At 39.0% G+C, this 23408-nt stretch overlaps 1 protein-coding gene across 1 annotated transcript in view; it reads left to right on the forward strand.

Moving 5' to 3' along the window:
- Positions 1-13384, forward strand: part of LOC108724047 (uncharacterized) — a 40563-nt gene extending 27179 nt beyond the window's left edge. The window contains exons 17-21 of the mRNA XM_018450188.1: positions 678-859; positions 4891-5063; positions 6660-6867; positions 10627-11003; positions 12426-13384. Of these exons, the coding sequence (XP_018305690.1) occupies positions 678-859; positions 4891-5063; positions 6660-6867; positions 10627-11003; positions 12426-12711 (1226 nt within the window). The 3' untranslated portion in view covers positions 12712-13384. The remainder of the gene's footprint in view (positions 1-677; positions 860-4890; positions 5064-6659; positions 6868-10626; positions 11004-12425) is intronic.
- Positions 13385-23408: the final 10024 nt, after the last annotated feature.

The raw sequence follows: 23408 nt of genomic DNA on the forward strand, positions 1-23408 counted from the left end.
ATACAAACGTTTCGACACCGATCGGGTCATTTTCAATATAAAACAACAAACAATCTTACATAAATTATCGGAAAATTCAGTCACATTATAATGTCCAGTAAAAAGGTCGGTTGTATTCGTAATATGCGGTCCATATGTAAAAGTATCAAAGGAGATCTCATCTCACTTTTCACAATTCTACAATCTTAAATTGTCTTAATGATGTAAGTTAGACGCCGAGAGGAAAACGCAATCAACAAAGTTATATTTAATAAAAAGTAAGCCATAATACAATTGGATATAACATTTATACTCGACGATGTCAAGCAACGTTATGATTATATTATTGTAGAATTGTGAAAAGTGAGATGAGATCTCCTTTGATACTTTTACATATGGACCGCATATTACGAATACAACCGACCTTTTTACTGGACATTATAATGTGACTGAATTTTCCGATAATTTATGTAAGATTGTTTGTTGTTTTACATTGAAAATGACCCGATCGGTGTCGAAACGTTTGTATGTATGAAAGTTTATTAAATATTCTTTATGTTCTAACTCGTAGCCCTTCTTTTAACTATTGATTTATTAAATAAGTATTTTAACAGAATTGATGGAATAATGTGAAGCATTATCATTCATCTTAAAATACTATGTTATTAATGTCGCTCTATGTTGTATAATTCGTTTAGGCACGATCGAGAGATGGGAAACTTTGTCATCGCGAGTCGAACAGGCGCAAATGGCCAGCACTCTTAATCGCAAATTAGCTGCCATGAAAACGGAATTCAAAACCATGTACGATCGATTTTTTGATTACGAAATCGGTCTGGAGCTGCCGAATGTGCTCGACGATCGCATTAACGAAATTAATGTAAGTTATTTTCAATATTATGTATATTTTACTTCACATATACGCATACTGATTTGAAAGTTATTCGAAAGACTTCTGATATACAAAATTCACGTCAGATTTATTTATTTAAATTGAAGCTTTTCAGTTAAACTTCCTTAGCGTTATATGTATATATATATATGCAGTTAATAATAATTTTCCATTAGATGCGATATATTTGGAATCATACTATTCTTGAGACAATAACATGGGTCCCTTTTTATCAACAGCGAATAAATTCCACGTGTATATGCATGCGTATGATAACTCAGGTACTGCTGGTAAGCATACCGGTAGAGATGTGTATCCTCTTGTGCTAAACAAGAATTCTACTGTGACTCGATTGGTATTAGAGATTTTATTCTCTTCTCTTTTGATCTCGTTCTTTAGCGAAGAAATAAATTCACAATATATCGATTATTGACGTGACCACTTTAATTTTCTCTTTGCTAATCCTTTTATATAGTGCATTCGTCAATTAATATTAAAACATTTAAAGATATTTTAGTAAAAAAAAGTATCCTTATTAAATAAATAATTTTGGAAGAAGATATTTATTAATTAAATGTAATATTAATGAGATGGTTGGTTTCGAATGATACATTCCGATATTTGAGAATTTAATTGAAAAGTACTTATATTGGTTACTCCAAAAATTCGAAAGTAAGGAAAATTCGAACTTTGGACGTACGTTTCAAGACACACAGTTCTCCTGACGAATTTCTGCAAGTTCTTTGAGAATCGAATCGCGATGGGAAAGCGCATTATTGGAAATGTCTTTGGTACGGCGGGTAAGACAGAAAAGTCAGAAACTGGGGGTAGAAAGCTCGCCAAGCAGTCGCGGTCGTAGAGGAGGGGGGGGAGGGAGGAACAAAATGAAAGCGGTCGAAGGAGATGGACTAAGGGATGAGGGAGGCGTTGGCGAAGACGGGGAGGTAGAGAAAGAGAGTAGGAGAGAGCAGTCAGGAACCAAGTAGAGGCAGAGGTAGTGGCGTAAAAGCGTAGTCGTGTCGCACGTACGCTCGTCTGACGGCGACGTGCTTGGCATCGCAACTCGCGCGGAGAGCGAACACCGGCGAACCTAGCTAACCCCGCTCGGTGGAGTTCCACCCCCCGAGAGTCATCCCCCTTCGATCCTCCCGGTACATTCAGCCCTACACCGCGGAAGCCCTCCGTGGAAGCTGCCGCCGCCGCACCCCCGCAACATCCTCCGCGCCCTCCCCAGCCTCATTGCGAAGACCAAACACATGCTCCCTATCTATCATCAAGATGTATTAGCGTCCAACATTTGCCGGGTGAACTCGTCGCTCTGCTGCATTATGCACGAGACGTGTAGCTCGCGCCAATCCACGCCGGTCCGAACCACGCGAGAACCTCACTCTTGTTTTTACCTCTTTTTTTCTTTTTTTTTCTTTTTTTTTCGTTTACCTCTCTCATGCTTTTACCGTCGTCAAAGTCCCTGATAGCGAGGGAGTTTGATGCGGTCGTAAGACTCGTGATGTTGTATGTCCGCAGTCACTATGAGGGTTACACGGTCTCTCAACGGGAATTCGTGCAGGACGAGTAGCCGCGAAAAGAATCGAAATACGCAAACGTCGATGTATAGTAGTGTACGTGCGCGGGTGCATGAGAGAGGTGAACAACACCATCAACAAGCTGATTACGTATCGCGGATGATTGTCCGCCACGCACGTGAAGAGTTCGCGATTGACATGCAGACCGCAACCGGCCGAAAAGCGCAACGGCGCGAACAAACGCAGACTGACACGTGCGAAACAGAATTGAACATTCCGTTATGTATTATGCATTGCTAAGCAGGGCACAATTGGGTCTACGCGTCCTGCGGGGCACGTACATTCGCAATGGTGTGGGCCGAACATACGACGCGATTCGATGAGGCACGTCACCCTACTGATTATGTTATTGCGTAATATCGGACGAACGTATGTTTGCTTCATCTACAAAATTAATTTTACGTGATAATTTTATGGCATCCAGTGTAAATAATGGAATAATTAAAATTAATCTTGGGAGAATGTTTATTTTACATATGTACTAATATTACATGTAAAACATACAACTATACGCGAAACAGTATTTTAGCGTCAAATGTATATTTATTATATAAAGGCAGATTTGCGGTAGTTGGTAAAATTAAAAAAAAATAATTTGTCTATTTCTTTTCTTATCACAACATCTATCCTTCGGTCTTACGTTCCGCGCGGAACATGATACGCGGGGAGATCTTGGCACAATTAGAATACCGGCAGTGTATCTCTGTTCCAGTTAGTACCGCGTAATTACGAGACGTAAAAAGCTAATTCTCTACTTTTACGGGGTACGTGCGCGGTGGTATGGCGAACGGCCTCATAGGCATGCAGGTCCCGAACGCGCAGCGGCCGCTCTGTATACAGAATTCGAATCAATTGATTGGCTGTTGATTGGAAATTGAATTAGATCGGAATGTGCGTGTCTGCTGCGAGCCGCGAGGGTACAGGCGAGGACGAGCGAGGGTATAGTCGGTGGCAGGGGGTTCAGCGGCGGCTGGTTATGCGTCGTTGATACTGATGGTGATGGCGGCGAAGAGAAGCGTAGCACAGGGTGGTTACGAAAAGAGGGGTAGAAGCGGGGAACGGTCGCTTCTGCCTTTGCTATGCGCCCGGAATATCAATGACAGCCACTTTTCGCCGGACACCGGGGCAAATCCACGCCGCACACTTTGCAATACCGACCGCGTCGGGGACCGTTCTCCTTTTCATCGCGCGATTTGTCCCGCTTGACGGCACAAACAAAACCAGCTAACTGCCAGCGACTTGCGGCGAATACCGTGCAGTTTATGAAAAAAAATTTTCCGATATGGAAAAAAAAAAGAGAGAGTGCATCGATCGCGAGCAGAGTATAATTTTCGAATGAGAAGAGGAAATAACACGAACGAGTATTTATCAGTAGCAGCATAGCTAAGTACAAGGGTTGTAGAAACACGATGCAGTAACCACGTCACGTTGTCACATCCCCGTCGTCCTACCGTGGGACGCTACCGACGAGGACCGCATAAATAAACCCGGGTTTACGACGGCGACACAGGGCGTAAGAGAACGAAAACGAGAGCCCGTTCCTCTTCTTCCCGTTCCATTTCTCTCGCTCATCGCGTGACGAGCAGGAGACCTCGAAGGGAAGACCTCGTAAAACTCGCCCTTGCGGTCATCTCGCGCGTCTTATATCCCTTCTTATTTCTTCCGTTCTTTAAAAGTAATTTTCTTCTCCTCGAAACAACTACCAATGTTTGCTATCATCGTGCTATGTCTTGGTCGATCTTACATCGATCGAGCATAAAAGTTGATATTTTTATACATTTTCAATACTCTGGAAGAGATAGAGATTTGCCTAGTTTACATGGTGCACTTGATACGGGTACTAACTAGTAACTTTTTATTGAATTATCTTAATTTCGGCGATACGTGTAAACATATACATGATGTGTATATTTAATTAATCATTTTGATGCATATTGTATCAATTTAGTACAACATTCTTTAAATACATTGCTGAGATTAAAATAATTTAATAGAAAGTTATACTATTTAATACGCGTATCAAGTGCTCGATGTAAAAGGGGTCATAGCGATTTATGATCAATCGTAAATGGACCTGTTAAAATCTCTCCCGAAAAATATAATATATATTCTCCATTGTACATATTTGTCAGAATATCTATTTTATTTCGATAATTAGTTCGATAGATACAAAAGTGAAAGACACAGAATACGATGCTGCATCGATCGATCGACACGAAAAGAAAGTTATCCGACATTTCGATAGATACGCGATAAAACTTACTTAGATCCTACGTGTATCCGTTCTTAGCCGGATTCTTGGCCGGAGTCTGTGGCCACTTTATACATCACCTTCACCCTCGGGCGACCCCTGCGCGTTTGCCCCTGCACCGCGGGTAATTCGTTTGAGTTAGGCAAGCGAGCTAGCTACTAAAAATGTATATTTTATGTTTGCAGGCCGAACTGGCTGTTCTGAAGGACCGCAAGGCGGTAATGGCCACACTGAACGCCTCCGCGCATCTACTGACGTCTCCGCGCACCGATCTCGGTGCCTCCGCGCCGTTAATTTGTACAGCCCTCAAGGATGGTGTGGCGGATCTTTACGGAATATGGGACGAGACGTTCCAAAAGTGAGTAATTGCTTTTCTTAATTAATTTTCGAAAATCAAGAGAACTACTGCGAACTAAATATTCGAAATCGTAAACTAATATTTTTCATTATTCATTATTTAATTATTTTTATATTACGAATATAAATTAGGAAGCATGCGGTTTAGTAGTTTTCTTGATTAATTTGGAGAATGCCCTCTGCGAAGTTCAACGGTACATTCCGTACAGAATAGTTGGTACTGGATCACATCGACTGGCCGTTTGCTGGCCGACGTGTGACGTTAGGCAAATATTTTGAGAGGTAATGAAGCCACTAAAGTAAACAGCGGAAACCGAGAGCGGCATAGGTACCGCCAGTAAGGGCTCTCCTCGTTGGGATTTTGACCCGTGTCGTGGGATTACTAGCTTTAATGGAGATCGCGTTTAATCACGGACCTTTACCGAGTGACAGTTCTAACAGAAAAGCAATCGATCGAGATTCGGAAGGGACAAAGCGATGCAACATCTTCTTGCACTTTTCTATCACAACATTTATTGTTGTTTTATCGATGTAAAATATAAAAAAAAGATGAATCTTATTTATTAATTTATAAAATAAAGTAAAATCTATTTTATTTTATAAATTAGTGGTTTCTCTATACACAATTAAAATTCATTCAATATCAAAATTAAATTACTTATAAGAAATTTTTTATCATTTTGTCAAATAAATTCATAATTTTAGAAAATTATTTCTGTGAACAATAATTTTTGCCATAATATTTTCCTTCAGATGAGCAACGGCGAATAGTTAGCGCGATCATTACAACCCTCTTTTAATTTCCATATGAGCATTCGATTTCCCCCTTTGATAGGGGTTTAGACCATTCAAAAAGGGGTTTACCACTGACCCATTGGGATTTACAGAGGTCAATCCTATCCCTTCGTTTGGTACGAAAAGACACTTCTATTCTTAATAGATGATTTCCACAAAGAAAGATTATTGAACCTTTTGAATTATTCGCGCGATTAATCAATTCATTAAAAAAAAATGTTATAATACCAAATGTATCATTATCAACGTTGAAAAAAAATGCAAGTCTTATAAATATATCATCTCTTCACCTTTCTGATGGATACGCCAATGCGAAAAAGGGACAGTCACAGATCACAACCTACTTCGATTCATTCGTATGTTCGCTAGGGACGTTCACAGATTGACCTGGAATAAAGTGTTTTTATTTGCCGATAGTGCCGGAGGGAGGGCCTACTAATAATTCGACGTCTTAATGTTTGCGCAACGGCTTTACCCTCTTTTCGTTTTTTATTGTATTGACTCACATGATTTTTCTGCCCAAATTTACTTCGCGTTCTTTATATTCACCCTTTCGAGAAATAATGAATAATTTATAGGAAATAAACGAAAGTGAAACAGGAAAAACCTCCAATTTAAAATATAGTTAATACTATTATATTAGCTCATATTATTATTTACACCTATATAACATGATGAAGTTTTATTTGAAAATTATCAATAATTGCACAATTTAGAAAAAAATTTCTGCGACATAATATAAAATATAATAAAATGCATGATTCACATTAACGCGCATACGTCCACATTTTTTTTTTCTCAGAGGCACTCAGCAGCTGTGCGTTTTGCAAGCTATGCAGCAGTTCGGTATACGCTTGGCCGAACTACAATCCGCTCTGCAGAGGGACAAGAACACGTTGGAAGTTCTGGATATGGCCCTAGATATGCAAGCGGGTGTCACTTCAGAGGTCGCCTCTTCCGTTTGTCACGTCGCGCGGCTTTTGTCCGAGGAACAAGACATCAATTGTCAGGTATTGTTTTTTTCAATTATATTTAATATTTTTTCCAATCGATTTTAGTAGTAATAACAGTAAAATTTATAAAGTAATCTATGTAATTATAATTTACATTTATCTTTTCTTAAATTGAACATTGCTTAACTCGCGATTATGATTAACGAATTACGAAAATCTTCCGAAATCCTATGTCAGATATCCCCATCGCATCCTTGATTTTCAATCGGTTAGATGGCTGTTAGCAATTATTCAACGCCAGTGGATGGGGTAACGGTTCCCAGAGGCATCGCTTGTGTGCATAAAACCATTCCCCCACATAGATTGGCAGAGTCGCGGATCTTGGGGATGTAACTTACCTAAAGGAAAGCGAGATTATAATACGGATTGTATATCCTGTATTTTCGATATACGTCACGCTAAATCGGCTTGCAAATCGCGTTCCTCAGATTGCGTGGTACAGATTTCACCAAAGATACCGTATCGACCTTTTCTTCTTATCATATCGATTAGCATAACAAGCAATTGTGGATCTTGAATATACCATTTCTCTCCAATGTTTTAGAAATAATACAATTTTTTATAAAATTTATGTTATCGTGTACGGGGTTGAAACTATCTGCAGCGAGCTTAGTGTTGAAACTTTTGGAAGAAGTAAAAATAATTGAATGTTACGTAGACGAGAGTTGTATATACGTACGCCACATATGGCGCACGTCAAGAGATAAATCTTCGACTAGCCTGAACACGCGGAGGTTACTCGTAGAAGGGAAAGGGGGAAGGGGCACACAGGTCGGAGGGTACGTTTGACAGATGATACTTGTCGATATCGCGTCTCCGTTAAACGCCATCACATCCCCCTATTTCCACCATATCCGTCTCTAATTTGCATATAAAGTAAATCTCTTGGCAAGCCCGCTCTACGTCGGGTTCTTTGCTTTATGGACGTAAGAAAAGTAGTTGAAGGTGCAGCGAGTGGCAGGTCCGCAACCGCTATTTTCGATCGGCCCGCTCGTTTAGTCTGTCGGGAAGACATACTGCTCGGATCTTCGGAAATTCGTGTACCTATCGGAGTTAGCCTGCTCGTATAAGAAATCATCATACGTACTTTTATGATTATATGTAAAATATTGTTAATATTACAGGAACTAAAATTATCACACGACATGCCGATTAAAGTTGTTAATTACCGTTATTAATTTTTCTATTGCGCGCAAAAAATAATGACTGATACGATTTAATATATTAGTATATATGTATATTTGTGTGTCGAAAGTATTTTTGAGCACTTATATTCGACTGCTCTCGATGCCGCGTATAGGCGTGTAGGTGCTCCGTAACAACTTCCAATTGTCCCTGTGCTCATTTCGCCTGTCAAGAAGACGTACGACTCGCGACACAATACTCTCACTCCAATAATAGGAGCCTTTCCTTTCGTCTCGTTTCTACTTCTTTCCATGTGTATCGCGTCTATATTTTAACGTATTCAAACTCCCGTCAAGGCGGTATAATCCGAAAAGTTCTTAGTCTTGCCGATCTACAGCACTCGAGGGAATAATTTCATGCACTTGACATTACGATTTTCCTTTTCTCTCTTTCTCTCCTTTCATCTTCCCCTCGCGACAACCCTCTCAACCCTCCGGTCCTTCTTCTCCAGGCACCTCTATTTCGGAGAGCCAAAGAAGAGGAAAGGCTACGATAAAGTACTCGACATTACAGTCTCTTTTTTCTTGCAATTTTTTATTTCCTTGCGTTTTTATCTGCGAGACGGTGGTGGCGATAAATTATAAAATTATAAATTATAAAATTTCGAAAATGTTTCATATAATTCCATAAAAATTTGATAGATATACTATTTATATACGCCACATATACGCGTGTATAGTTGAATTACGCAAACTGCAAGATTTTTCGTATCGTTACAAATCTTCGAAATCAACCGGCAAGTCCGTACTAACGGACGCATCCGTTGTTCGCAAAAAGAATCCATAAGTTTTGATAGGTAGTAAATAAAATATTAACCGATGTATGTGCGAGACCGCCACTGCGTAGCAAGCAGAAGAAGATAAGTTTCGACGCTGGGATACAGCGAGTCCGAGTTGCTATCGAGGGTGTTGGCCATCTCAGAGCCAGCGGCTCCCCAGGGAACTCCGATCGTTAATCGCCCGAACGATTCCCTTTCGCGTCACGTACGGGAATGGCCCGTGGAATCAGCGTAAAAATACAAATTTAATATCAACCGCGGGTAGAGCAAGGCTTGTCTAGTCCATGGTTTGTATAGCCGGTGCATGTCGCCACGAATATTATGTTTTGTTACGATAAACCAGTTTATCAATCGCGCTTTCGATCCTGCTAATCATACATATACTAAACATTTAAAGAAGCACATGCGAATAAGAGAGAAATCTTCCTCGTAAATTACTATTTGAATGTAAATACATGAAAAATTTAGCAAAATATTTCGCTTCTTGGTTTTTGTCTTCTTCTGAGAAACGGGTTGGATTTTGCGTTACACAGATAAACGAGTAGACTCTTTTTATCTCGCTTTTTTTTTCGCAGGTACGTCCGACACGAAATATTTTACGTCTTGTTGCGCTATACACACGTACACATACACACATATAAAACACACACACACACACACACACACACACACACACGCGCGCGCGCGCGTTTCGCAAATGTAACCGGAAATAAGAAGTTCCTCGCAGTTTTCTCTCTCGCGATTGGTCTTTCGGACCAACGTGAATTCCGTCTCGACTCACTTCGTACCTACTATCCGTTATATCCGAGAAAGAGAGAGAGAGAGAGAGAGAGAGAGAGAGAGAGATATGGAGAGAAAGAGACAGAGAGTATACCGACTTATATATAGGCTAGGTTGAAGGTTGCTACTTGGTATGCGGATCGCGCTTTTCATTACCGGAGGCTCGTTCCCTCCGTCTCCACCGTTGCAAACAGCCTAAACCTACCCTTTCTTCCACAGCAGCTACCCTTCCTCTCTCGGCTGTCTGTCTACTACTCGACCACTACCACTGGTATTTTCGCCAGTATTCGCGCCATACCATCGCACATCCATAGTGCAAACGTATCTGATACGAGACACGTATATATATCTTTCTCATAAAAATATATTGATTCACTCTTGACGTACTTATACATGTGAATCGTGACAAAAAAAGAATCCAAAAGATCTCTGTCCACTCGCGCTAGTTATCCCGGAAAGTCGTATGCTAATCTTACAAAAACGTTCGTTAACAGTGATCGCGTGGCGATCAATTTAACATCGAATCCCTGCCTTATTCTCACTTTTCCACCTTATACCCTCGTCTTTTCTCCCTCCCTATACTTTATATAATCGTCTTATACGCTTTTCGATGCCCTCCGGTGACGCGCAAGAGTGGATTATACAATATTCGATATCGTGTCCTCTCGGATATACCTCACCACTTATCAGAATCTCGCGATCCGTCGCACGTCGATCGTTTCATTGTAGTCCGTCTGAGATTTCTTTAACCATCGTGATCAATAACTTAAAATATCACAGTAACTCGGAGAGAGAGATTGCAATTTTTTGTAAATATGCTTACAACAATCCATTCATATTGTATTACACTTAGGTATGAATGTTATCATATTTATGAAATAGCGATCGCTGTTTAAAGCTTTTTTACTCAGTATGGTATGTAGGTACTATCTATCTATACCATATAAATGCTGAATATTTTTTTTAACACCCCGTATAATCATACTTATCATCTTATAATACCTGTGTTGCAGAATGATGCGGTGCTGAACGATGCAACGACGGAAGAGATGCACTGTGGAAAATTCACCGGTAGTTCCGCGAGCAATCACACGCAAGAAGGTGGTTCACTCTCCGACAGCGGAATCTCCGACAGTGGAAGCGATCAAGAGCTGAGCGAGCGCGAGCGCAGATTGGCCGCGCTTCGGCGACTTATGCGTAGCTTGGAGACCCAACTGACACCGGGTAGCGAGGTCCTGACCGACCTCTGGAAGAGAATTGAGTACGCCGAGACTGAACTACGCGATTTGCAGAAGCAGTGCAGGGAACTCATCGTGCGTACGCATGAACGGGCGAGCATGGATGTGCGTGCCATCAAACGAACAGCCAGCCAAGTTAATTATCCCGCAGAGTAAGTACCTACTATCTTTGTCAGTCAAGATTCTTATCACAGTTAAAATCTCTACGCGTTAAAACTTTTTCATGGAGAACACAATCGATTCGATTCTTTGAAAATTTGAATAATCGATATTACGTTTCGTGCGACGTCATCCAAACGAGATGACAATCGAACAACATCATAAATAAATAAACGGTCACCGAATTTACTGAAGCATTCGAGAATGAGGCTTCGCTCAGAATTTAAGAACTGCCTACTTATACGCTCACATTTCATTTGCATAACGTCGAAATGGGAAGTGAAGAATGAAGGCGACTATTTAGATGTGGGGACGCACGAGGTCGTTGGTCCTACGTTGGACATTAGGCGATTACTCATTTGAATATAAGAACGAACCGAACTTTAGAACGAGCCGAGAACGAGTATAATAACTGCACTGCGTGTATCTCTTATGTGCAGTAGCGCACATCTTAAAACACCCAAAATTTTAATCATAAAGTAGATTACAGTCTTCCACAAGTCGCGAAATTTTTGCATAATTTTACATTATTTTGCGTTATTGACATTCAAAATATTAGGCTGGAGAAATAATGTATTATCATCGTCTGTAACCCAGTAAAGCGGTCGTTTTTATTCGTCTCCTCTTATTTGTCGAGTACAATCTCATGATGTTCACCAATATAATTACAGATTCCAATTATCACCACGGTGTATCTCATTTAACTTTGTTTTAAGGATGTTTTTATAGGGACGTTCAATCACCGCTCGGTGGTGGCGATAATAGGTTTAGTTTTCGCGGGCGTGAAACATCTGCCGCACTCTGAGTCATAAAAAAAGATATAAAAACTCAGTACCATTTTCTTCGATTGATCTTCCGTTTCGCTACGTTTTCTTTTTTCTTTTTTCTTTTCTTTTTCATCTTCTTCTACGACTGTAAACAGCTAGATTTTAATGAAACGGTATGTTTGAAGCCTTTCCTTACTGTTCGCAAATTAACGGGAGTTTACAGAAAAGTTAAATAATCATACACTTACGTAATGCTAATAGAGGAATAGGGCAACGCCAGCTATAATTGCAAGTCCAATCTCGCAACTTCCAAGTTACGTGCATGCATCTTCAAATTGATTTTCCGACGAACTTTGCTATTACCGGTTTGCTCGTATTATCGTGACCCGTGGGACAGCATAAATTAATTTTCGTTGTCGCGAACTCCTACAAGTTTCTCCTCCAAACAGTCAAATATATGCCTGACTAGAAGGTTAACGCATTATTTAACAAAACAAAATTTACGTTATACGATGTAAATAAAATAATAATGTAAACTCGAGCGCGTAAAGTATAAACATGCCATTAATATGCATGGTATCCGGTAATATTAAATAAATGATACTTATTTCGGCCACCGAAATATTTTTTCTTCTCCTATTTTTTTAGCAAGCGCAAGAGAACTATCTGCGGTACAGATACGTCAAAAAGCGACACAGAATCGGTGTCGACGACAAGAAGCGAGACTAAAGACGACCCCGATGGCAAGCCGATTTCCCACAGTTGGGTGAGAATCCAGCGAATCGGCAAAGTGGCAAAATTCTCTTTCGCCCTTCTGACCGTCTTTTTCGCTGCTATTATTTATTTCTTGAGACCGTACTGTTGCGAGGCTGGGAACACACTAAATCGGTTCACGCTGCAAGTACGTTATCCTAGAGGGCCACCGCCGGTATGAGCAGGTAATACGGCAGGTATTCGAAAAATATCGACGTCAAGGATCATTATTGATTTTTGACGAAAATAAATAAGTGTATATTCGTTCCGCATCGAGAATCGTCATTTAACGATCCGATCGAGCCTGCGGCGTAAGGCTGTCCGCGGATTTTTAGCAAGCGCGCGCTATCGCGGTATTATAGATTGCTAATTTTAAATTACTGTTGAATTCGGCAATGCGTTCGAAGAGATGATTTGCTGGATGATTTGACTGAATAATTTCTTCACTGCCTTATATGTATATCTTTATTTTTATTCATTTATCATTGGATTATATGCGAAATTTTATCGATAGTTCATAACTTCTGACCATAAGTTACCATGACGTAAACTATCCGGCTTATAACTACGTAATAGAACAATGAAGAAGTTTTTGTACATGGAAATTATGAATATTCTAATTGCAGATCAATGAGATTAATGTATTATATGTATATTTTTATTAGAAAGAATGATAGATTCGTGTTTGAGCAATTAATTAAATTTTTATACAGAATCTGGCAACGAATCTCAAACGCAATTAAAGATATCCTGTTCTTCTATTTTAATATTCATGCAAGAATGAGATGCAACGAAACATACATGATTGTGTTGTTTGATAGTTATTTTCTTATCGTTCTAAATTGCGCGCGCCAGCAGCCTATGTTATTGTTGAAGTGTATAAATGTTTATTTATAGATATATATATATATACAGATCATATATTATATATTTTACTCATTATACATACCATTTTTCTTGGAGGATAATGTTTAGTTTTCCTCCTTAAGAATATAAAACTGAAAACATAAAATGGACTTAACAGTTTTTGACGGACGGGAGTCCATTTACATCGAATTTTACTTAGGGAATAGTACTTGGATTCCATATGCTAAGCTTCCTATTTGTTCCAAGTATTCTGCAGTTTTGCTTGTAATATCGTCAATTTTCCTTAACAACAAATATTTATTTCTCTCTCTCTCTCTCAACTTCTTTTGTCCGATATCTTCGCAAATATATGAAACATACACGCATAAGCTACATCGGATATTTACGCTTTAAAGATATCAGGTATCATGAATTTTCGAAAAACGGCTTGTGCACGAAAATTTTCCTACAAACACGTGCATGATGATATACTGGCCTTATATAAAAAAGTTATTATTGAATCTAATTATAACAAGGACATTTATTGGTTGTTCATGCACTGTGAATAATATAACTTTGCACAATAATAATTTGAACGCATGTGTATATGTGTACTTTAGCATTTATTGCATGCATTTATGTCATTCCCGAAATATTCTGCACCTTCAATTTCTTCTTTTCTTTCATATCAATAACAATATGCATGCTATTGACGATATTTATCTAGTGTCATATCTGATCGGAAGATATGTATATTCGTATATATATTTTCTTTTAATATGGTTGGAAATTTTAGATTGTGATATATGTTGATAATTCTTTGATCTTTCTCGTGTACAATTCTTTAATAAGAGAAAGATATGTACGTTTGAGACTATTAACGACTCATTAACGTAATTAGTCAGAATTTCTAATTGTAAAAATGTATTTATCGATTTTTTTTTCAAGGCGTGTCTTTAATATTTGAAGGCACTTGTATTTAAAAGTGAAACGGTAGCTAATATAAATAAACTTAAAGAGAAATGGTAAGCAAAGTTTTTGTGCTAAAAGGCGAAAATTATTTTTTCAAAAAGAAAAATAATTTTTAAGAAATTTTTAAATAATACCGAGCTTTTGATAAAGTGATATGTGGATGCTGTAAATTGTCGAAATCTATTTTGTAAAGTCTTTTTGAGAAAATATATGATATAAAATGAATGGTCCATGTAACGAAAACAGCCATTCTAAATGCATATATGCGCGATGCGAAATAACGAGAAATGCCTTATGGTCAATTATTGAAAGCTTACAATTTGCACGATGCTTACTGTGTAAGCGCTCCAGAGTAACGACTCCGATCTATGCTTGTGCAGATCTTAAGCTTCTCATAAGAGAGGCGATATCGTCGGTAAGTCCATCTGGCATTTTGCGGACTACATAGAGATAGCGAACACAATCTGTGTGTAAATAGAATAATTATGTAAAGTAACGGCGATTTGATATCGTTTCGACACTTTGTACAACAAATATGTATTTAAAAAATGCCATAGTAAAATACTACGCTCATGAAATATCACGAGGAAATAGCAATATTAGCGAAACATATCTCTTTTCTTTTTTTTGGGGTGCCAATTATATCAAATTATCGTTATTTTACACTGTCCATTTTGTGAATTTTTATTTTATCCTGCGAAAAATTTAGTACCTCGACCTGCAGGAATGGTAGTATGGTCGTTAACATCTCATTTTTTTTTTCTATGTAAGTACCATGTGCAAATAGCAAATGTTTATAGTAGGCAAAGTTTTGTTACGATTGCCTAAATAAATCAAAGTATTTACAGTGATGCTTAGACTCGATAGGGAGATGAGCTGCACTAAATAGAGATATAATCTACTTAGTCGATATCTCTTTAATGAAAAATTCGCGTAAGCCGAATATATTTCTCAAATTCGATGCACTAATCGCATTGATGAAAACGATGATAAACGGAAGACCTTATAGATACTTGTTAAAGTATACTATACTGTCTCGAAGATATTAAAAAGAAAAAAGAGAAAGGAAGAGTTGACAGGATTAAAGACGACTCGCGTACGTCTTGTGTCGCATCAATAAATCGCAAACGACGGCGACTATCTCGAATAATAAATGTTGAATAGATCGCGAATGTGAGGGAAGTTGTATACGATGAAGAATTCGTGATAAAGAATGTATCGAACTAAATGTTCGTGATTTTCTTTTTATGATCGACGCATGCAAGAAAAGTAATTTTAATTGAAAGTGGAGATAAGATTTCAGTCTTTCCACGATCTTGACTATCGTCTTCACTATAACGGACGTTGATGTTATCAGGAATTTAATTCAGACTTTCATTATGTCCTAATGAAACTGTGTTAAGCAAGTCTTTTTTCTTATCAATCACGAAAGTGTAATTATATATCTGCGATCAGAGAGAAATAGTTCCTTCCACCTAACATGGCCGAGAATATATCGTACTTTTGCTATTTTTCTTCTATGAATTTTAATTGATTCAACTGAAATTTTTATTGAATTTAGCGATGAGAAAGTGACTGATTTTTTTTTTAATTGACGTAAGATGATCACTTGATTATCTTGTTAGACGTAATTTACGTAAACAATTTTTTACTCGTTATTTTAACATCGACTAGAGATATACAGAGAATATACGAGTATTGAGTGAGAATTTATTGGATAATTATATCCAATAATGAAGTACATACGTACTTATATTCATCGTATTAGAGAATGGCAATTATTTAATTGCCCGTTAGATAGATTGACGAATGTCAATCGCATCGAATACTTTTCGATAAAATATATTAAGATGACAATTGTCATATATTACAATGGAATTATTCAAATGAAATGAAGATCTCTGACTTAACAAGAACGATAATGAAACTCAATAATAAACGTGACTTTGCGCTTACTTTAGAATCATGACGATTTAACATGGAGACTTACGCATGTTGCATTCATATATGTGACTGTAGTATTTTATAAATAACGTTAAAATAACGGAATATCACCGCACACAGACTTTTTATACAATGTGTGACTTAGAATGTTATTGAAATCTTTTGTCTCGTATTAATGGAACCTGAAGGAATTAAATATCATCATCAGAAAATATCAAATAAAACTTGAGGATATTTCGTGAATCGAAAGGCAATTCCTTTCGTTGCAACAATAACTGTTTTAAGTGACGCATTTCAAGTACACTTTACTTTCGTATCACGAGAGCGCGACACGATTTTTAATCTGCCTTATATGAAATATAATGACGTGTATAAAGTACCTGAAAAATCAAAACGCAACTTATAGTATACCTATTCTATATTATCTTATGCACGCGGTTGAAGGAATACTTGATAATATTGTAACGATCGTGTCACGCTTATCATTTTACTGAATTTATATTCATCTATATTATATAGATTATTAGACATATATGCATGTATCTTTTTCATTATTCAAAGGGAATCGTATGATTATTGCGATGCTCTACAAAAAAAGTTATAAAAAAGCATTCAATTCGATAAGTGCGAACAAAGTATTACGATATTCGGTATCTTCAAAAATCATCGTTTAGCCTTTGCAAAACTAATGCATTTTTTAAATGTTATTTCAATTGAATCAAATACTTTTAATATATATTGATTAAAATGACAAAAAAATTGGAAAAAATGGTAAAACTGATATTTGAATTGCATTTGTAAGGAACGATGATTTTGAAAGCCGCTAAAATTATATTAGCAATAATCTTACAATTAGTACGTAGATGTGTAGCAACGCTTCTACTTGAGACACGAGTGAGACACTATTCAGTAGAATATCAACTGTCTGAAAGAACAGGGTATAGATAAAAACTAAAAGTATTAATATTCATTTATATTGCTCTTTTATATCGTCTACATCGTGTGTGACGCTCAAATGGAAGCGGTGAACGCGATTTATTATATGCTAATAATTATGTTTTATTCACGTTTCGTGAGCTATTTTTTTCATAATCTTTATTAATTTCTTCCTTCGAAGATCGATATCTCTACAATTCTGACTGAAATTTTGTTGCCAGTGACAATAAGACTGTCGCGGTTTTCAGTAAACTGCAATATTTTTTTTCGTAATTTTTCAAATAGAAATTTTCACTTGCAGCATTTTCTCGAATATTGCTCACGCAATAGTGAAGCGCGTAAATAGCGTTACTTTACAATTGCTATAGAGATTCAAATCATTTTCCCTTCGATATAAACATTAGTAAGTTTATGCATCTCGATGTAATCGCCAAATTGGTTTGCTCAACTCACCGTGCGATTACCTTGCGGTGCATCGACTTTCAGATTTTTATTGCACTTTACTGTATCAAAACGAATCACTGTACGATTGTAAAGTAACGTCCGAACGTTATTAACCATTATTAACGATAATTTCTTCACAACTTGAAGTATTATACTACATTGAAGTATTATACTACATTTTAGACATTTCGAATAAATTTTGAATTCTTGTTCAGAGAAACGTTTTGTATATTCCATGCCTTTAAATCCTGTGTGAAAATCCCTGAAAATGACTCCTATTGTACTATAAGAAAAACGCATGCTTTGTCATTCGAACATAATGTATGTCGCCAATGACAACGTTCGCGATCGCGGCGTATTGCCGAAAGTTCAATGATACGGCACACCGTCAAGTATATCCGCAATAATAATGCGCCTGCAATTGATACAGAGGTACGATGATTGCCGTGTTCCTACGTCCGTTTGCGGCGGCCTTAGTGAAGTCAGCGCGAAGGTAGGGATATTAGGGGTTAAAGGGCACATCCACTATGTTATTACGACTCACACCTGTACCCACGTGTGGTAGGCCAGCGCGGAATGATTTTTCTGCTTAAGAGAATCTACTTAATGGCACGACGTTACCTTCTTCTCCCTTCCCTCTCCCGACAACAATAAGTCGAGGTTGCGAGTAAATTATTATCACCATTCTCTACGAACGAACGAATGTCGCGCGCGCGAACATAGCGAACTTGATTATCACACGGTCTAAAATAATGCAGCAAAAATACAAAATTAAGTTAATTGCTGGAACGTATCGCGAAGCTGTGCAAATAAGCCATTCTTAAATAATGACCTGATAACTCACGAAATAAAAATGCAAAATTATATAGCTATATAATTATATATCCATTTGAAAAAGAAGATTTATCCTAAGCGACAGATGGCAAACAGTAAACGAGCAGGGACTGAATTATTTTTTACGGAAAAGAGCCTCGAACGAGCAAATGGGCCGCATCTTACTGCCGCTCTATGACTCCTACGGGGTTTATTCGTCCCTTCTTACTTTTGGTTGTTTCCTCTCTATCGTCTTACAATCCCTACTTCAACTCGGCTTACTTAAGCAAGCGAGGTCGCCTCTCCGCCCACCCACCGGCAGGAGAGTCACCTTGTCTGGCAAGGGTTGAGCGCTGGGCGAGCTGTAAATTACCAAGAGGGCATTTTGATTAAATTTTTTATGGTAGTAGACCGGTTACAACTCGAGGGGCTGACGTAACTCCGGCTGATTTAATGTGTACGTTACAGCGTCGCTTTTATTTACCATTCGCACGGCGAATCCCTGATTAGAAGTAATAATTCCGAAGCTGTCTAAGCATTGTACATCCAGTAAAAGAAGTAACACAATTGAGCGATATAATTTGTCGAGGAGCTAAGAATTAAACGCAACAGAGAATATGTTAAACCTCTATCCTCTTTCGTCACGCGACTAATGGAAAAGGAAAGCGTATCTCGATTCGAATAATTATAATATTAAGCAATCGAATAATTATAATATTAAGCATCATTTGTAATTATTACTAACATTATCGTTCTTCATCTTTTGAAAAAATTGATATTCGATAGTAACAAGTCGAGACTCTACAATCAGAGTCTGACTATAAGATAGTCAGTTCTGATTGATTCGTTAAGTTCTGGCAACTTCTGCTTCATATTTTTTGCAGGCTGTCATAAATGTACGCAATGTGCTCGAGGAAATGTCAGAAGAAGCCCGATTAAAGAGGGATTATAGAGAATGATATCCCTTTCTCTCGCAGAATCTTGCCACAATTGCTTCATGGTCAGACTCCGATTGTAGGGTCTCTAGTAATGTACTACGACGTGACTTATTTTGCGTAAAGACAAGATAAGCATTCTCGATTTACCGTATAGAAATAGATGTACACGACGAATGAATAGTAAAGCTCATTTCTCGAAATCTTTCGTCGCTTATGAAACATCCATTAAGAGACGTGTTTAGTCGAAGGCCACGGGGGCGAAGTGGCTCAACAAGTGTTACGCCAAAACGAGCTTGCGTCTCTACGGTTTCGTCGATCCGCGACGCGCTTGTCCGCCCCGCGCGTGGTCAACGGGGGCGTTTCTCTCCTACCCGTGAGATCGCGTGGAGCAGAGTCGCATATTAATTTCCTCGATATCGTTTCTCTTCCTGTAAGTGCCTAGTCCAACGCTCGGCTCTCTCAGCACTAAACGTCTCAAGCAGAAAGAAGAATTGAATGCAAGAATATATAACGTAAATATAGGTACATGATTATCCCCGATAGACTCGTCATTTAATCGCTCTCTATACTGTCCGATAGATATTCGAATGTGATATATAGATGTCTGAATTATAAAGATTAGATTAAAATAAATGTATCGAGATATTGTATTGTGCGGTAGTGAAATATCCTCGGTGATAGCAACGCGGAGCGAGTTCGATAGACTCGCGGAGGGATATACACGTACAGGGAGGAAACGAGAGAGGATAGCGTACTCGCGTTCGGACGCGCGCGCACGTGGTCGCGAGAGGGTGAAGTCGCGGCAGGAGAGAGATCGGGGGGAGAAAAGAGGATCGGAGAGGGAATGGAGGCGGGAGGTATCACGCGGGCGAGAGTAGGCTGAGGCTCCGCCTCCGCGAGGTAACTCGGAATACGGCGCGTCATTCATGGCCGAGCTAAAGGCTGCGCCACTGTTCGGGTCCGTCCGGCTGCAGCGGCTCACCAGAGGATACACTACGGCGCGGACACCTGTCTCCCCCGCAGCATCCGTATCCGCCGTTGCGCCGCCGCCGCCGCCGCCGCGTTCTCGGTCGCGTTGTCGCCGCCGCTGCCGCGGTTCTCGGAGTCACCAGCTGCCACGCCGCAACGGTTACCCATGCGTTCATCACGGCGTTTACGGGTGTACCGTGTGCCGCGAGAATAAAAAGTACCGGTCGATGGTGCGGTGCTCGAGGAGTTCGCGGATCGTCAAGCCCTCCCGTTCGGCAGGTTTCCGTCGACGGGAAAAGGCCGCCGGCATCCGAGTACCGGCACGGGGCCCGAGTACCGGTGCGGGCACGGGTGCGGGTTAAAGACGCGAGTGACACGCGCACAGTGTGCAAGTGAGCAGTAGCATTTGAGTGAATTATCGAGGGGAGAGAGAGAGAGAGAGAGAGAGAGGGGGAGAGATAGAGAGAAAGAAAGAGAGAAAAGAGATAGAGAGAGTGCGTGACTGATCGAGACGACGGAAATACCACCGACATTCGTGGTGGAAGGGTGGCGGATGCACCGCGGAGGCGGAAGTGCCGGAGGCGCAGCCGGGGGTGGTATCGTCGGTGGTGCCGGCGGAAGTCACCGTGCTCTCGAATTGGAGCATCCGTCGGCGATGCCAGGTGCACCCGGTTTCCATTGGGGGGCTATGTTCGCGGGTCACCACGCGGCCGCTGCCGCGGGTATGATGCAGCCCCCCATGTCTACGGGTGGTGAGTACGTGCCAACCGCGGCGCATCATGGTCCCGCTCATCCCGCGATGCCCATGGATCTACATGTTCATCAGGGATTTCCCTATTTCCCTACCAGGTTGGTACAACACATTACCATACACATTTTTTATATATACATATATATATATACATTTTTTTTGCTCCGAAAAAAGCGGATTTTTAAAATAAATATTCAATTCTATTATCGTCCAACATCTGAATTTAGTAAAGTAAAGTATATGCAGGGTATATACTATTCTTGCAAATACATTTTACATACTTCAATAATTTATAGAAGTTCGTGTCTTTTATTGAATGCACATTCGAATTTGTAAATTTTATTTGTAGTTGTAATCTAATTTTAATGAAAGAAATAAAAATCGCTATTTATTAAGAAGAGAGAGAGAGAGAGAGAGAGAGAGAGAGAGAGAAAGTTGAAAGCCTTCGTAGAAACTAGAAAGAACGACATAAACTATATTACCACAAAGTCTGATGCCGTCGCATCTACCGTCGCCCAGTCTAGATGCACCGGCAAATGGAGAGGTCGCTTGTCTTAGCCTCGGTTGTTTGCCTAGTCAATATTTCTTCGTTGGGGAAGTACTCCCATATTTACCCATTTCAAGCAAATACTTGGAAAAGTACTAGATATTTTTTAATCCATATGAGTATTCTCTTAATATCCCGATTGACGTACGCGAGTCCGCGTTTATTAATTATAATTTGAAAAAATTAAAAATCGGTTTTCTCAAAAAATAATCTTACAAAGAAATATTTTAGAATTTATTTTACATAAAAAAGTATTATATATGCATAATGTGAATGTAATTTTAACGAAACAAGATGTGCGATATCAAAGTCTTTATTTCAAAACACGGATATCGTTCTTTCTTAATACGAATACATATACGCTCTCCATCGTCTACCGTAATTATTAACACTCCATGCCCGTATGCCGCGATGTATAATCGCTCGGAGGAAAGCAACGCGTAAGAACAGTTCTTGTAATTATACTCTTCGTGTGCTTAATATCCCGGCAAATTGTATTAAGATTTTTTCATTTCGTAACTACTAATCTGCTCGGAGAAAATACGAAACACATACGTCCAGCTAAATTTGCGTCTGCATTTTCGATTGCGCGTTTACACTCATACATTTATATAAACATACATTTTTCTTCGGGTTATCTCTACGTGAGAAATCTAACACGATGTCAAATCAGTCAGGCTTGTGAACATTGATAGCGATCGACGACGATAACTGATTTTGTACGAGATGTTTGCTTAGTTTTTGCAATGTATGAATATTAAAATACTTATTATTTATAATCTTGTATATAAAGTGTATGTGCATACGAGTACTGAAAACGCAGTTTTTTCCAACATTTTTAGTTGGGAAAAAGAAATAAAAGCTTTTATTTGAATTCAATGTGTCAACGTGATAGCTAGTTGTATCAATGCCGAGACTAAGCAAATTACGTGCTAGTAAGTACTGGAAAGAACACCCGCGGTGCATCGCGAGGGGAGTGAGAATGCGCTAGACACGAGGCACACGCCCGGCAAAAAACTTATTATAATGCCTGCCCCGTACGAGTTATTAGCATTCCGCTATCAATTATCCTGCTCGTCGTGCTTTCGATGTCGAAGCAACTAGTAGGAACGTCTGTCGCTCTGTACTTATAAAACGTATAATTATACCAGCCATCGTAACAAGGGAAACCTCTAAAGGGTGTTCCGAAATTCGTGACATATGAAGAAAACTCTTGAATTAAGTTAATTTTTGCATTGAGAAAAGAGGCGAATTGAAAGATTCCTTTGTCTTTAGAAAATGTTTCATGGACATCGCGTCTTTTCTAGAGAGATACGTGATATCTTTCTTCAAATAACGATAAATATGTAAATACATGATCACAAATATAATGTAGACTCACGTGAAAACGTTTAAAATATTTTATAATTTATCCAATTTTATCATTTGTAAATGTAAGTCCTATTCTCTCGGTTTCGGGATATTTATTTCTGAACACCTAGTATATAACGTAGTGACAGCGCGAATGACACAGACATATCGTCTCGATACGATGCCACTCGAGAAGTACAGTATTTGGATCACTACGATTTTAATTCTGTTATTTAATTCTCTTCTATCCTCCGCGAAATTGATGGTGATTACTCTACCATGATTTATTGACCGATTATGTCACGAGCGATGTTACGCGAATAAAAACAATCCAAGATAAATCTTTATTTTTGGATGAAAAAATACGA

Source organism: Mycetomoellerius zeteki, unplaced genomic scaffold (assembly GCF_001594055.1).
Source record: "Mycetomoellerius zeteki isolate Tzet28-1 unplaced genomic scaffold, Tzet1.0 scaffold267, whole genome shotgun sequence".
Taxonomy (NCBI): Eukaryota; Metazoa; Arthropoda; class Insecta; order Hymenoptera; family Formicidae; genus Mycetomoellerius; species Mycetomoellerius zeteki.